Source organism: Carcharhinus amblyrhynchos, chromosome 9 (genome assembly GCF_965287045.1).
Source record: "Carcharhinus amblyrhynchos chromosome 9, sCarAmb.v2.hapA, whole genome shotgun sequence".
Classification (NCBI taxonomy): Eukaryota; Metazoa; Chordata; class Chondrichthyes; order Carcharhiniformes; family Carcharhinidae; genus Carcharhinus; species Carcharhinus amblyrhynchos.
In genome coordinates, this window is record NC_137332.1 from 106,740,168 (window position 1) to 106,757,123 (window position 16,956).

At 41.0% G+C, this 16,956-nt stretch overlaps 1 protein-coding gene across 4 annotated transcripts in view; it reads right to left on the minus strand.

Annotated features, from left to right (window-relative positions):
* Nucleotides 1-14,230: 14,230 nt before the first annotated feature.
* LOC145348520 (uncharacterized) overlaps nt 14,231-16,956 on the minus strand; it is a 36,830-nt gene continuing 34,104 nt past the window's right edge. For all 4 annotated transcript variants that reach the window (XM_080196707.1, XM_080196710.1, XM_080196708.1 and 1 more), the window contains one exon: nt 14,231-14,549. In XM_080196707.1, coding sequence (XP_080052833.1) covers nt 14,262-14,549 — 288 coding nt within the window. In that variant the 3' untranslated portion in view covers nt 14,231-14,261. The remainder of the gene's footprint in view (nt 14,550-16,956) is intronic.

A 16,956-nucleotide genomic window follows, 5' to 3' on the forward strand; every position in this document is an offset into this window, starting at 1 on the left:
GCCACAGCAAAGTGGGTGACTCTCAACTGCCCTTGGGCAACTAGGGATGGACAATAAATGTTGGCCAGCCAGTGATGCCTATGTCCCAGGAATAATAGAGAAAAAAACAAGGGATGCACCCTTTCAGCATTCACCCTGTCAAGTTCTCCACAACATTATATGCTTAAGTAAGATCAACGCTCATTCTTCTAAACTCAAAAGAATGGATGTCTAGACTGCCTCTCTTATGACAGCTTTCTCTGAACTTCTTCTAACACATTTACATTGCCAATACACACTTCAAATTTGACCTCACTAATGCCCCGTAGAAATGCAGAAACACACCCCTTCTTTTATTTTCCATTCCACTTGCACTAATCAATATATTAGTGTTTTCTGCGATCCATGCAGCAGTTCACCCAGATCGCTTGGTAGCACAGATTTCTCTGAGTTCTCACAGTTCAAACAAAATGCTGCCTTTCTATTCTTCCTATCAAAGTGGACAAATTCCACATTTTCCACATTGTACTTCATCTGCTACTTTCCCTATTTTCACCTTAGCTTCACAACTTACTTTTTTCATCATCTTTATGTCATCAGCAAAGTTAGCGCCAACAAATAGTGGCAATATCACCAATCTAGTCATTCAATGGCCAGAGAAATTCACTGATGTCAGAAGTTCACATCCCGTATAAAGGAGGAATAAAAAGCTAGGCTAATGTTGACCTGAAACCACCATTGAATGACAAGCAAATCTCTAGTGCCCTGACCTGCTCTTGCCTAGTATGACTCCAGACCCATAGCAAGGTTGTTGACTCTTAACTACCCTCAGAAGTGACCTAATAAAGCCTCTCAGCTGCACTTAGGGATGAGCAACAAATGATGAACTTGCAAAGGAAGCCCACTTGCTATTAAAATGAAGTTTGTCCTTTCATCATCCATATGAATTGGATATAGTTGGGGCCCCAACACAGATTCCTATGGCACACCACTCATCATACCTTGACAACATGAAAAATCTAATTAATGTGTTTTCTCTGTTTCCATGGAATTAACTAATCTCCTGTCTATGCTAATATTTTACCACCTAAACCATGAGGTCTCATTTTGTATGGTAACGTTGATGTTGCTTCAAATCATAGAATCCCTATAGTGCCCAAGTAGGCCATTTGGCCCATCTGGTCTGTACCAACCCTCTGACAGAATAACTTACCCATGCCCTCTCCCCTGCCTTATCCCCGCAAACCCTTACATCTACCATGGTTAATCCATCTAATCTACAGATATTTGGATGCAATGGGATAATTTAACTTGGCCGAGCCACCTAAATGGCAAATCTTTGGACTGTGGGAGGAAACTGGAGCACCCAGATCCCTGGCGCTACGAGGTAGCAGTGCTAGCCATAGTGCCACTGTGATACAGCTTGTAAAGTATCTTGAAATCTAAGTATAGTGCATCTGATAGTTCCTCTTCATCAAGGTTGTCTGTTATTTGCTCAAAATCCTCCAATAAATTTGTCAAACATGATCTCCTTTCTAAAAACCAACCTATGTGACTATATTAAGATTTTCTAAGTGGCCACAATAACCACTTTTATAATAGATTCTAGCAATTTCCTGAGGATAGATGATAAATTGTTTGAAGTTTTCTGCTTTCTGTCTCTCCTTTTTTGAGTGTTGAAGAAATATTTGTAGAGGATGAAATCCTCATTTGCACACAGTCAGATAACTACAGGCATACCAATACACATTCTGTACTGCTCTACGTTCTCATGTAACACAACAGACCAATAAATGGGAGCAAGAGTGGACCATTTTGTTCCTTTTGTCCACTGATAATGATCTTACAGCCATGTTCCAACAATATTTCAAATGTAGAGAAAGAAAAAAAGACAATCAGTCATTCAGTCCTACTAAAATATTCTGCTTAGACCATAATAAGACCATAATACATAGGAGCAGAATTAGGCCAATCAGCCCATTGAGTCTGCTCCCCATTTAATCATAGCTGATATTTTTCTCATCCCCATTCGTCTGTCTTTTTCCCGATAATCCCTGATTCCCCTTTTCAGTCAAGAACCTATCTATCTCTGTCTTAAAGACACTCAGTGGCCTGATCACCACATTTTTAAATAGCAATCTCGAATAATTCTCAGTTTTCTGATTTGGCAAAGAATATCTCAAAAAAAGACTGATAAATCACCGCAACTGTGCAATATTGGTTAAATCACTTTCTTCTCATTCTTCCTTATATGAACAGATTATTGGCGGTGTTGTTCTTATTGTGTTCCTGGTTTTGCTGACAGTCATCCACTTTCTTCCTCAATGCATTCATAAGTCATATTATGAGTTTGAATATAGTCGTATGTGTCAAAAGAAGAGTGAAACAATGATCATGCTGGAATTGAAAGATAAAGCAACTCAAAATGCAAAGGAAGAGAGTGCCAAGGAGATCGATGACATGTTTTGCCCTGAACCAAAGAACGACGAGGAGCAAAGCCTCACGGAAATGGAAACTTGCACGTGATTAGAATGACATGGCTTCCCTGTGAAAGAACAGCAATCGTTCTTCTTGCTGTTTAAATCAACAATTTAACTGCTTTAATATATATTCCACTACACTGCTGCACTTGTTGGGAGGGCATACTCATAAGTTAAGTACTTCTTCCCCCAGACCTTTCAGAAGGTAAAGATTGGATGAATTCGAGCTGCAGAATGTTTCTTATGTACTCCTGGCATGAGGTGGATATGCCGGCGTTGGACTGGGGTAAACACAGTAAAAAGTCTGACAACACCAGGTTTAAGTCCAACCGATTTATTTGATAGTAAATTCACTAGCTTTCGAGGTTACCCTCTTCATCAGATTCACCTGATGAAGAGGGTAACCTCGAAAGCTAGTGAATTTACTATCAAATAAATCGGTTGGACTTAAACCTGGTGTTGTCAGACTTTTTACTCCTGGCATGAAGCCAGGAAAGCTAACGAAGCAAAATCCTGACCTTTCAATTGCAACTCTGCTCAGCAATGGAGGTGAAGGAGCTAATGGGGTATACCTTATGAGAAAAGTAATCGTGGTCAACAATCCCTGAAAAGAGGAATGAAGTCCGCCAGCTGTGTACCCAACATGTCCAACCAGGAGTAATGGGTATATGGTCAGAGAAAATTCCTCCTTACACCTGCTGCACACCCCCTCCCCCTCTCTTCCCCTCCCCCCTCCTCTCACCTTGCCCCCCCTCCCATTCCCCCCTCCTCTCCCTCCCCCTCCACCCTCCTCTCCTGTCCCCCCTCCTCCACCCTCCTATCCTCCCTCCTCCACCCTCCTGTCCCCCTTCCCCTCCATTCACCCTACCCTCCCTCCCCTCCCCTCCCCTCCCCCCCCCGCGACCGGTTGTCTATTACTGCACCAATATAGCCACTGATGCACATCAAGGATGCATTCTGACCCAGGGTGTACGTTCCTCTGGTATCACTGTTCCTGCACTGGCTGCACTGTTGTTCATGATGGGAAGCAGAGAATTATCCTGGTCAGGATGATGAAAATTCAATCATTCAGCTTTTTCTGTGCTCTGACTTCACCAGATTTATTAGCGAAATCGCAAATGGTCCGTTTTCTTTAAATTACCTGACTATTGCATCACAGCAAGTGTGTAATTTAGTCACCCGACAAACTCTGGAACATAGACCCTTAGATCGGTTTGTTGTGCCCTTATAGAAGCTGAAGCCCTAAATACTTTCTCTCCGTCATTACGGAAAAATGTGTCTTTATATCACGTGACTTTCAAAACACAACCGAAATTTGCTTCTCAGCACGATGTTGGAAATGTAAAATTACATTGCTTGTCCAAAACATCATAGAAATTCCATCTTTAAATTGAATGTTTCCCTATTGTATAAATGCATATGTTAATAACTTTGCTACACCATTGTAGACAATGCATTCTCGAATGCCCTGCTGCAGTGTTATATCATAAAATTAGCAACCGGTACTATTCGCCGAATGTATCCAAAACTTGCTTGCCAACAAGAGTGTCGGAAATGTAAATTTAGGTTTCTTGGCTGCAGTGCGAAATGCATTATATATTTGTTTATGGCTTGTTTACACCTTCATTATAAACGCAATTGCGCCAAAAGAAAAAATGTATTCTTAAATTCCAAATCTGTTCCATCGGATAAATTGTATTCTTGAGGCTGCTTCCATCAATACAAAAACTATAATTTTAAATAAACGATATGAAGCGTTATAAAAAATATGTAGCTAAGTTTCTTTTTCACTCCATGAAAGAAAAATATCTTTAAGCTCTTTGCCTGTATCATTGCATCATGATAGAAAACTTGCTCTCAAATTGCGCGCTGCCCAATGCTGAGCATCAAATGTGAACAAAGGACAAAGAAAATTACAGCACAGGAACAGGCTCTTGGGCCCTCCAAGCCTGCACCGAGTATGCTGCCCGACTGAACTAAAACCCCGTACTCTTCCGGGGACCGTATTCCTCTATTCCCATCCTATTCATCTATCTAACAAGACAACATTTAAATGTCACTATCATATCTGCTTCCACTAGTTCCCCTGGCAGCCAGTTCCTGGCACCCACCACCCTCTATGCAAAAATCTTGCCTTGTACATCTCCTTTAAACTTTGCACCCTGCACCTTAAAACTATGCCCCTTAATAATTGACTCCTCCACCCTGGGAAAAAGCTTCTGACTATCCACTCTGTCCATGCCTCTCACAATCTTGTAGACTTCTATCAGGTCATCCCTAACTTCCCACATTCCAGTGAGAACAAATCAAGTCTCTCCTCATTGCTAATGCCCTCCATACCAGGCAACATTCTGGTAAATCTTTTCTGTACCTTCTCCAAAGCCTCGATATCCTTCTGCCAGTGTGGTGACCAGAATTGAACAGTATATTCCAAGTACGGCCTAACTATGGTTCAATAAAGCTGCAACATGACTTGCCAATTTTTAAACTCACTGCCCCAGCCAATGAAGGCAAGCATGCCATGTGCCTTCTTGACTACCTTCTCTAGCTGCATTGCAACTTTCAGTAACCTGTGTACCTGTACACTGAGATCTCTCTGCCTATGAACACTCTTAAGGGTTCTGCCATTTACTGTATATTTCTTAACTTTATTAGACTTTCAAAAATGCATTACCTCACATTTGTCGGATTAAAATCCACCTGCCATCTCTCTGCCCAAGTCTCCAACCAATCTATATCCTGCTGTATTCTCCAATGGTCCTCATCGCTATCTGCAAATCCACCAACCTTTGTGTCATCCAGAAACTTACGAATCAAACCAGTTACATTTTCCTCCAAATTATTTATATATATTACAAACAGCAAAGGTGCCAGCACCAATCCCTGAGAAACATCACTTGTCACAGACCTCCATTCAGAAACACACCTTTCCACTGCTACCCTCTGTCTTCTATGAGCGAGCCACTTCTATATCCACTTTGCTAGCTCACCTCTGATCCCAAGTGACTTCATCTTCTGCACCAGTCTGCCATGAGGGACCTTGTCAATGGGCTTACTGAAGTCCATGTAGACAACATCCACTGCCCTACACTTATCAATCATCTTCTTCACTTCTTCAAAAAACTTGATCAAGTTCGAGACACAACCTCCCCTTCGCAAAACCATGTTGCCTCTCACTACTACATCCATTTATTTCCAAATGGGAATAAATCCTGTCTCGAGCCCTCCTTGCTCCTTGCTTAAGTTTCTTTCTCTCTGGAATTCTCTGCCCGTTGAAGTGGTGGAGGCTACCTCGCTAAATATTTTTAAGAAGCGGGTTGATGGGTTTTTGATAAGAGAGGGGATTAAGGGTTATGGGGAGAGGGCGGGAATGTGGAACTGAGCCACGACAGATCAGCCATGATCTTATTGAATGGCGGGGCAGGCTCGAAGGGCCAGATGGCCTACTCCTGCTCCTATTTCTTATGTTCTTATGTTCCTTATATTCCACACTTGCTTCATGTATTCCCAGCCTCCTAGCTTTGACAAATCATTCCTTTGCTCATGTCTGCGTGGGTTACCAACCACAGCCCAAACATGTGCAGGTTAGGTTGATTGGCCATGCTAAGAAATTGCCCCTTAGTGTCCAGGGATACTTAGGTTAGAGAGATTAGTGAGTATAATATGTAGGGATATGGGGGGTAGGGCCTGGGTGGGATTGTGTTCGGTGCAGACTCGATGGGCCGAAGGGCCTCTTTCTGCGCTGTAGGGTTCTATGATTCTATGATTCAATTCGTGTTGATCAACTATCAGACCCTGTTCACCTTTGCAACATTGGCCTGCTGTTTTTTAAAGCTATCAATATGTCGTATCTTCAAGTTCTCAGAAGCTATCATTGGCCAGAAATGTTAACCTTTTTCGAGCTGGAATTGTGCACATAATTTTCACACTTGTGTATATAATTTTCAGAATTCTAGGGTGTAGATACATGCAGGGCCTAATAAGAGCTTCAGCGTCCAGCTGTCTGTTCCTGGAGTTCAACAACCAACATACACCTCAGAGAAAAAAGGAAGTGTATTCATATATTGCCTTTCACAACCAAAGCACCGCACAGTGAAGGAAATAACACTGAGATGTAGCTATTGCTGTAATATAGAGTAATAATAGTCAGCAGGCTGTGTCCGAGTAAGTGAGTAGCTTAGAGGTAAGGAACTGATACCAGTGAATCTGCTGAGATGTGAACTGGCTACGTGATAAACTGAACATTGCAAAATCATTGCGTGACAAAGCTTGCAGTATTTAGTCAGTGGAAAATGTCCACTCGTCGGGTAAGCTCTCCCTGCAGAAAGTTGAATAAACGACCGGAACCTGTTCCCGAGTCTCTTCTGGTGGTGATTGAGTTGACCTGGGCTGCCATCCTGGAGTTTGCTTTCTGGCATCTGGAATCCTGGCCTACTTATATTTCTAGACCTATCCTTTAGTCCGTTAATTGCCCACTGAAAATATCCGTTAAAAGCAAACAACAAATTGTTTGTTTATCAATGATGCCCTCATCTCGTGAGAGAATTTTAAAGCCTTTACAGAAAGTTCCAAAACTACACACCAGGTCTACTTCACATGTAGTGCTGAGTTACTTCCAAACTACTGTCTGTGAGAAATTCCAATTTGGAGAATGATATATTTTTAAATTGCTGAGACTGTTAAGCACCACAATGGCAGTGAGCAGATGACCTATCAAATGAGTTGAAATCTGCAGAGCTTCACACAAAGCCACAATTCAATTTTCAGATGTAGGTATTTATAGAGCTGCAGAACTAAGTGTTATTAGTTACCCTGCAGTTGGCTATGCAGAGTCAAAACAGTTGGGCAGTAACCTCCTACCAACCGATACATAAAAGATTCTAACGATTGCATAATTATTTGATAGATGCTCACATCTGAAATCTGGAAACGATTTTGCCTACATGCAAAATTCGGTGTAGAAGTTGTCCATTCGGTCCCATGAATTTTCTCCACCTATTAATCACTGTGGTCTCTCTACATCCCAATTTAAATAATGGAGTGATGTTACCTACCTTCCAATTATTTGGAACTGTTCCAGAGTCTATGGAGTCTTGCAAGTTGACCACCAGTGCATCCATTATTTCAAAAAGTTCCAGACAGGGTAAATGCAAAAAGAATATTTCCGATAGTGGTGGTGTCTGGAACCAGGTGTCATAGTCTGAGGGTACATGTGTAACTGTTCAGGACAGAAATAAGGAGACATTTCTTCACCCAGAGAGTTGTAACCCTATGGAGTTCACTATGACAAAAATTGCTTGATGCCAAAATATTGAATGTTTCCAAGAATAAATTGGAAATATGGGGGAAAGCAGGAATAGGATATTGAGTTGGCTGATGAACCATAATTATAATGAATCGGGGAGCAGGCTCAAAGAGCCAAAAATCTTCCTCCTGCTTCTATTTTCTATGTTTCAATGGTTAGCTAATAGTGTGGTGGAAACAGGGATGCAATGGGGAGAAAACAGCATAGTGATATTGTCACTGGATCAGGAATGAAGAGATTCCAGGGTCAGAATGCCACTCCGGCAAGTGGAAATAAAAACCATGAAATCATTGTATATTGTTGCAAATACCCATCTGGTTCACTGCCAACCTTACTGCCACCATTGATTCCAGACCCATTACAATCTGTATGACTCTTAAATGGCCCAAAAAGCCATTCTGTTCAAGGTAAATTGGCCATGGGCCTTAAATGCTGGCCCAGCCAATGACACAGCACATGCAATGAATAAAAATAAATGCCTCTCCCAACTCTCATAGGCTGTGTGTACTATAGCTTAATCATTCGTATTTGGTACTTAAACATCCAGTAAACATCATCCGCCCATCCATCCATCCATCTGTTCAGGAATCCACTGGCCCATGGGTCCATCTGCCCACCCTGTGTTTTTCCATCCATCCGTCCCTCTGCCCCCCATCCATCCATCTATCCATCTGTCCGTTCATAGAAACATAGAAAATAGAAGCAGTATTAAGCATTCGGTCCTTCGAGCCTACTCCCCATTCATTTTGATCATGGCTGATCAAAAAATTCAACATCCTGATCTCCCCTTCCTCCTATTTCCCTTGATCCCTTTAGTCCCAAGAGCTAGAGCTTTCTCCTTCTTGAAATTACACAATTTTGTCCTCAGCTATGTTTTGTGGTAGTACATTCCACAGATTCATTGCTCTCTGGGTAAAGAAAATTCTCATCAGCTCAGTCCCAAAGGATTTACCCCTTATCCTCAAACTATTCCCTTTAGTTCTGGACTTCCCTGTCATTCGGTTCATTCTTTATGAATCTACCCTCACTAATCCTGTTACAATTTTTTAAGGTTCTCTGAAATCCCCTTTCGCTTTTCTAAACTCCAATAATATAGAGTCATAGAGGTTTGCAGCATAAAAACTGGTCTTTCAGCCCAACTTGTCAATGCCGCCCTTTTTCATTAAACCCCTAAGCTAATCCCAATTGCCTGCATTTGGCCCAAATTCCTCCACACCCATTTTACCCATGTAACTATGCTTTTTAAAAGATAAAATTGTACCTGCCTCTACTACTACCTCTGGCAGCTTGTTCCACCCTCTATGTATAAAAAATTGCCCCCCTGGACACTTTTGTATCTCTCCCCTCTCAACTTAAACCCATGCCGTCTAGTTTTAGACTCCTCTACCTTTGGGAAAAGATATTAACTATCTACCTTGTTTGTCCCTCATTATCTTATAGACTTCTATAAGATTACCCTTCAGCCTCCTACGCTCCAGAAAAAAAAAGTCCAGTCTATACAGTCTCTCTTTGTAACTCAATCCATCAAGTCCCGGTAGCATCCTAGTAAATCTTTTTTATGCTCTTTCTAGTTTAATAATATCCTTCCTATAATAGGGTGACCAGAATTGTACACAATATTCCAAGTGTGGCCTAACCAATATCTTATACAACTTTAACAAGGCGTCCCAACACCTGTATGCAACATTCTGACCAATGAAACCTCATGCCGAATGCCTTCTTCACCACTCTGTCCAACTGTGATTCCACTTTCAAGGAACTATGAACATGTACCCCTAGATCTCTTTGTTCTGTAACTCTCCCCAATGCCCTACCATTAACTAAGTCCTGCCATGGTTCAATCTACCAAAATGCATCACCTCGCATTTGTCTAAATTAATTGTAATAGCATCAGTCTCTCCTCAAATGACTGTCCTGCCATCCCAGGAACCAGCCAGATAAACCTTCACTGCACTCTGTCCATAGCAATGACATCCTTCCTCAGATTTGGACACCAAAATTGCAAACAATACTCCAACATCATATGTAATTACAGTAAAGAAAGGATAAAAAAAACCCAGCTTAGTTCAGAGAGGCTGTCTCTTCCTATTAAAACAAAGAAAGTTGAGATCATTGTGGTCTTTGAAATGATGAGTGGCTTTCGTCAAACAAATGGGGGAAAAGCTCCACTGTGGAATCAGTTGGTAACTCAAGAATGTACAAAGATCAAAGACCTCTCCCTTTACTATTCAGATAGTGAGAACTTTTTAAATGCAGGGTCATTGAGTGTGGAATTCACAGCGTCTTTTTTGAAAATGAGAGAATAAATATGTGAAAAATTAAAAAAAAAACTTCAGGAGAAAATAATGACTGAATTAATAATTATATACGAAACGTCTTTCACAAGCTCAGGCATTTTCAAGAACATTTGCATTGGATTGATTTATTATTATCTCATGTATTGGGTTACAGTGAAAAGTATCACTTCTTGCAAGCTGTTGGACAAAAAATTGTACTGTTCATAAGGTATATGGGGGAGAAAGAAATTATAAAATGCAGAATATAGTGTTGTAGAGATTTTGCTGAACTGGGCTATGTTCACAATCCTTCGTAGTTTCTTGTGGTCTTGGTCAGAGCAGGAGCCATACCAAGCTGTGATACATCTGGATAGGATTATTTTTATGGTGTGTCTGCAAAAATTGGTGACATGCCGAATTTCTTCAGACTTCTAAGGAATTAGAGGCATTGGCTAGATTTCTTAACTGTACCATCGATGTGGAGGGACCAAAGCAAATTGTTGCTGATCTGAAAACCTAGGAAATTGAAGTTCTCGACATGTCCACATCATCACCATTGATGTAGACAGAGGAACGTCCTCCATTACGTTTCCTAAAGTCAATGACTGACTCCTTCACTGTACTGACATTGAGGGAGAGATTATTGACATCGCACCATTTCACAAGGCTCTCTGTCACTTTCCTGTACTTTGTCTCATCATTATTTGAAATTTGACCCATTTCAGCAAGCTGGAAGCTGGATTTGCAGCAGAATTTGGCCCCTTATACACAATCATAGGTGTATATGGAGTATAGTAAGAAGCTGAGGAAACAGCCTTGTTGAGGATAATCGTGGAGGAGGTGCTGTTGCTTATCCTTACTGATTGCAATCTATAGATTAGGAAGTCAAGCATCCAATAGCAGGGGGAGAACCAGATTCATTTTTATGTAATAATGGTGTTGAAGGCTGACCTGTAGTCAAAAATAGGAAGATAATATGTGTCCTTGTTATCCAGGTGCTCCAGGGTTGAGTGTAGGGACAAGGAGATGGTATTTGCTGTGGACCTGTTGCAATGATCAACAAATTATAGTGTGTCCAAGCAATCCAGAAGACTGGAGTTGATGTGTGCCATGACTAGCCTTTCAAAACACATCATAATGTTGAATGTTAGGGCCATTGGGCAGTAGCCATTAAGGCATGTTGTCTGGCTTTTCTTTGCATATGGATGGTGGTTATCTTCTTTAAGCTGGTTGCAATCTCAGATTGGAATAAGGTGCGGTTAAAGATTCTTGTGAATACCCCTGCCAGCTGGTCCATACATAATGGAAGTGTTCTCCCAGGGAGTCTATCCAGGCCAACTGGCATTACATGGGTTAACTTCCAAGAATTCACTACCAGCATCATAATATTGGAATGTTTTTCCTGTTGGAGGATTATTAATACCTTACAAGTTGTTTGGTCATATGCTGGCAACAATTAAGTGTGTTTGAAAGGAAGTGAAAACTGGTCAGGCAAGAGGCAACTTATGGTGGCTTCCTAAGAGAAAGATGGCTATCAGAAGTAAGGTATTGTGTAATTGGCGTTGCTGCTATCAAAAGAGCCGTGCTGGCAACAGTGAATAGGAGGAGAGAAGCACAGGAGCAGGAATCAGCCACTCTGCCTCCAGAGCCTACTCCACTGTTCAGTGAAATTGCAACTGTTCTGATTGTGATCTTAACTTCCCGTTCCTGCCTGTCTGCCATAAGCCATGACTCCCAAATGGATCAAAATCCGCTTTTTGAGAAACACCAAGGGATTGCTTGATCCTGAGTGTTCTACTTTTGCGACACTATAGGAGAGATGCTAATGTGTAGCATTGTAATGGAGGATGGGTGAGCGATACGGGAAAGGCATTGAAAAAGGCAGATCACCTGAAGGAAGATGAGAAAAGAGAGCAATTTCCATAGATTGATTAAAAAAGATGTTGGAAACATGTGCTCCCAAAGAGGCAGCAACAACCTAAAAATGATCAGATGCAGAGGGAAGCTTTTAATTGTATGGAATGAAAAATGAATATTGCAAAAAAAATAAAATCATCATCTCATTGCAATATTGCATTTCAATATGCATTTATATCAATAGTATTTTAGGTTTTCCCACCCATGTTCCACAAAAGCATATTCCCCATTGCGAAACCATGTAAAATACGTTTGTAAAATGGGTTGAATGTAATCAAAACGTCCCAAAGTCTTTCATTGGAAGGTGGTGAACAAACAAATCATTCCTGCGGAATCATGTTTTTGTTACATCATTCTGACCATGAAGCTGCCCTTCCACCAATAACAATGAACACCGCTTTAAAGTTAATATATTAATGTTGCAAGTAGGCTTACATTAACACTGTAATACAGTTACTGTAAAAATCCAGCAGCACCACACTCTGGCACCTTTCGGGTACACTGAGGGAGAATTTAGCATTGCCAACACACCAATCCTGAACGTCTTTTGGACTGTGGAAGGAAACCGGAGCACCCGGAGGAAATTCACACAGTGACCCAAGCCTGGAATTGTACTAAAAGAGATGGTGGGAGAAATAGCAAATGCATAAGTGGTAATGTATCAAAATTCACTGGACTCTGGCATGTTCCCACAGATTGCAAAACAGCAGATATGAAGCCAATGTTTAAAAAAGGAGGTAGACAAAAGAGGGGTAACTATAGGCTGGTTAGCTTAACTTTTGTAGTAGGGAAAATGCTTGAATCTATCATCAAGGAAGAAATAGCAAGACATCTGAATATAAATTGTCCCATTGGTAAGACACAGTATGGGTTCACGAAGGGAAGGTTATGTTTGACTAATTTGGTGGAATTCTTTGAGAACATTATGTGTTCAGTGGACAATGGAGAACCTGTGGATGTGATGTATCTGGATTTCCAGAAGGCATTTGACAAGGTGCCGCACCAAAGGCTGCTACATAAGATAAAGATGCATGGTGTTGAGGGTAATGTATTACCATCGATAGGGGATTGGTTAACTAACAGAAAGTGAAGAGTGGGAGTGAGTGAGTGTTTTTCTAATCCAGTTAGAACATCAACGAGGATCAAAACAGAAGGAAAAATGAATGTCTGGTAATAGGGGAAAAGCAAAGAAAATGAAAGGAACTGACAGTCATTGGAATATCTGGTTCAACTAAAGCTACTACAATAAGAAATTGTGAAGGTTTTTGTTTCTTCTTCAGTTGGTATAAAATACAATATGTTGAAGAATTTTGATGAATTATCGCAGACTTGAAATTTTAACTCAGTTTCTATCACCAATGCAGTGACCAGACCTCATGAATATGTAGCAATTTTTGTTTTTATTTCAGATTTTCAGAATCCAAAGTATTTCATTTTCACATCAGTAGCTTTAGTTGGTCGTGCTTTTTCTAAGAGCTCAGGACATATAGTTGCTGAATTCTTAGCTGCAGCAGCTGAAAGAATCCGTAGTTTATACAGTTCTGGAACCATACATTTTCATTTCTCAAATGCAAGATTTGAATAGCAAATAGGACACATTTTTGTTTTAACTGGCCAGTTAGCGTGCTGGATCCTTTCAGGAGGTAATGGCATTAATGGTATTATCACTGGACTAGTATCCAGAGACCCAGGGAAATGTTCTGGGGACCAGGCTGCGATTGCCACTATGGCAGATGGTGAAATTTGAATTGAATAAACATTTGGAACTTACATTCTAATAATGACCATGAAACAATTGTTGATTGTCATAAAAACCCATTTGCTTCAACAATGTCCCTGTATGGAAGGAAATCTGCTGTTCTTATCTGGCCTAATCTATAAATGACTCCAGACCCATAATAATAAATATTGGCCTGACCAGCGACAGCCACATCAAATAGACAGTCTTTTTTTAAGAAAAAATGTCTCGCTGCTTGCTAGCAGTTTCTACCTTGCCCCATCTTACAATGTGCAATCTCAGGAACCACATTGAGACCCTGCTGCTTTCCAGTGGGTTCAATGTAAAGCCAATTCAGTGGGCAAGACGAGGATTACACCTTGGTATCCATTTCAACCACGACGCCCATTCAACATGAACACATTTGCTTGATCCAAACTAAAATTTAATGAAAGCAAGCACAAATGAGCAAAAGCCACAGCAGAGGAAAAGTATTAGTACATCTTATATTTATTAAAAAATCTCAGATTGACAATTATTACTATATGTTCTCTTATCTTTGTCTCACCTATGTATGATTTTTGTAATTATTTGTTTACCGTCTTAACACAAGCATATTCACAACCTTCCTTTTCTGAAAGATGCTCCTGCACCTGTATTAAATTTGTTAATATATCTTCCTGTACAGTTATTTGATCTGAAGGGAAATTGGTATGTATTGGGTCTGCTGAAATATTTTCCTGTGCTTTTAATAGATCTTGTGAATGTGTCGGTACTGGAGTTCCCGAGGAATAACTGCACACCAGTTCGGGTAATTTCGACAAATTCAGATCTGCATAAACAAGAGTTTCACTATTTGTGGGAGAAGGGTCATTCTGCAAGACAAGAAAAACAAAAGGACCACAATGAACACCTGGAAGAATACCTTGGTAGCTAACAGAGTCTTCGTTTTGAGTGGTGTTACCATCGTTTAATTTTCTGCACAAAGAGGATTACTTGAATACCTCATTAAATCATGTGTTGATGGTAATAAGCAATTAGAAAACCTAGAAGGTGGACTTTGGTGAATCTACCACCTGACCACCAATATATTCCAACCCCAATAAATTCAAAAGTGTTTAGTTCTCTTTTTGCCTAAATTGGGAGAATTTTTATCATAACTCCATTGTGAATTTGAGTAGACAAGGTTGTAAGGGAGTCATATGGAATGTTGGCCAAGATATAATGTTGGAATTGTAGAAACAAAACTGGTGAGGTCACAATTGAAATGTTGTGTGCAGTTCTGGTCACCATATTAAAGGAAGGATGCAATTTGTCTGGGGAGAGCACAAAAGAGGTTTGCAAGAATGTTGTCAGAGCTAGAAAAGTTTAGATATGAGGAAGGACTGTATAGGTTGAGGCTATTTTCCTGGGAACAAAAAAGGCTGAGAAGTGACTTGACAGATATGTACATAATTAAGAGGGGAAGTAAGAGAGAGGACAGGATCAAGTTGCTTCCCTTGGTGGATAGCATGGTCACACATTGGTTAGCACTACTGCCTCAGAGCATCAGGGACTGGAGTTCAATTTCTCACTTGGGTCACTGTCTGTGTGGAATCTGCCTGTTCTCCTTGAGCCTACATGGGCTTCCTCCAGGTACTCTGGTTTCTTCCCACAGTCCAAAAAGTGTGCTGGTTAGGTGCATTGGCCATGCAAATTCTCCCTCAGTACCCAAACAGGCACTAGAGTGTAGCAACTAGGGGATTTTCACAATAAGTTATTGCAGTGTTAACACAAGCCTACTTGTGACATTAATAAATTAAGTTAAAAACTCAAACCTAACTTTAAAACTAGGGGACTTAGATTGAAGATTAGTGGGGTCGGTATAGAGGGGACATGAGGACGAACTTCTTTCGCAAAGGGTGATGGGTGCCTGGAATTCACTGTCCAAGTTGGTGGTGGAGGTAGAGACCCTAAACTTTCTAAAAGATACCTAGATCTGCACCTTATAAGCTATAGGGCTATGGGTGGGGTGCAGAAAGGTGGGATTCAAAAGGATACATTGGCACATTTGGAATGGTATAGACAGGATGGGCTGAATGACCTCCATCCATGTTAGTTGGGGAGTTTCACTGATGACTGGCCACTGTTTAGCACCATTGCAGACTTTAAGTACCGAAACAGTCCATGGACAAATGCAGCAAGATGAATAATAGGAACAGCTTCAATCCCACAACCCTTCTATCACTTAGATAAACAGGGCTAGCTGTGGGAACACAACCACCAGAATCCATCCCCTCCCAGCTCGCCCCACCCCTGTGTCCCCCACAACTACCCCCCTCCCCTCCCCCTACCCCCCCGCCCCCCCCACCCCCCAACCCTCTCAGTCAGGCTGCATCCTGTCTTGGAAATCTATCATCATTCCTTCACTGTCACTGGGTAAAAATGCTGGAATTCAATCCCTAATAGCAGTGCGACTACCTTCAACTGTAGGACTGGAACACAACAGCACAGTGGCCCACTGTTTAACATTGCTGCTCACAGCGCCAGGGACCTGTTTTCGATTCCAAGCTTGGCTAACTGTATGAAATTTGCACTGTCTCCTCGTGTCTGAGTGGGTTTCCGTTTACACTGTGAAAGGCCATGCAGAATTGCCCCTTAGTTTACCCCAAGATGTGTTGGTTAGGGGGATTAGTGGAGTAAATGTGTGGGGTTAAAGGAATGTGGCGTGTTTCGATTTTCATATTCTGTCGGATAATTGGCGCAGACACAATGGGCCAAATGGCCTCCTTCTGCACTGTACGAATATGTAAGATTATATGACTGCAGATGTTCAGAGCAGTCAGGGATGGGAAATAAATATTGTCGTAGCCCATGAATTGATTTTAAAAGTATATTTTAACTTACCGTCTCTATTCAGAGTTGGAATGTATGAGCAGCATCTAATGCAAATTCATAGAAATGTCTAATATCAGAGAATCTTACATCTTTTGTACTTTTTTTATTTTAACGCCAAGGATTTTCCGGTCACACCTGCCCGAGACTGAAAATCTCTGAACTCCAAAGAACCTCTAGATGTTCCAAATTATCCCTCCTGCCTGCAACGATTGCCGTGGCAGGCAGGACTGGAAAATTTAATTTCCACTCCAGTTTTATGATGTGGTTCAGGAAGATTTAATCTTGCAATATTATGATCAAATTGTTATGTAAATCATGTGAGTCAATAATAGACAGTCTTCGTTTCAACCTGCAGTATCAATGTAAGATAGCCGCAATACAAATATGAGTATTAATCAGTTAGGG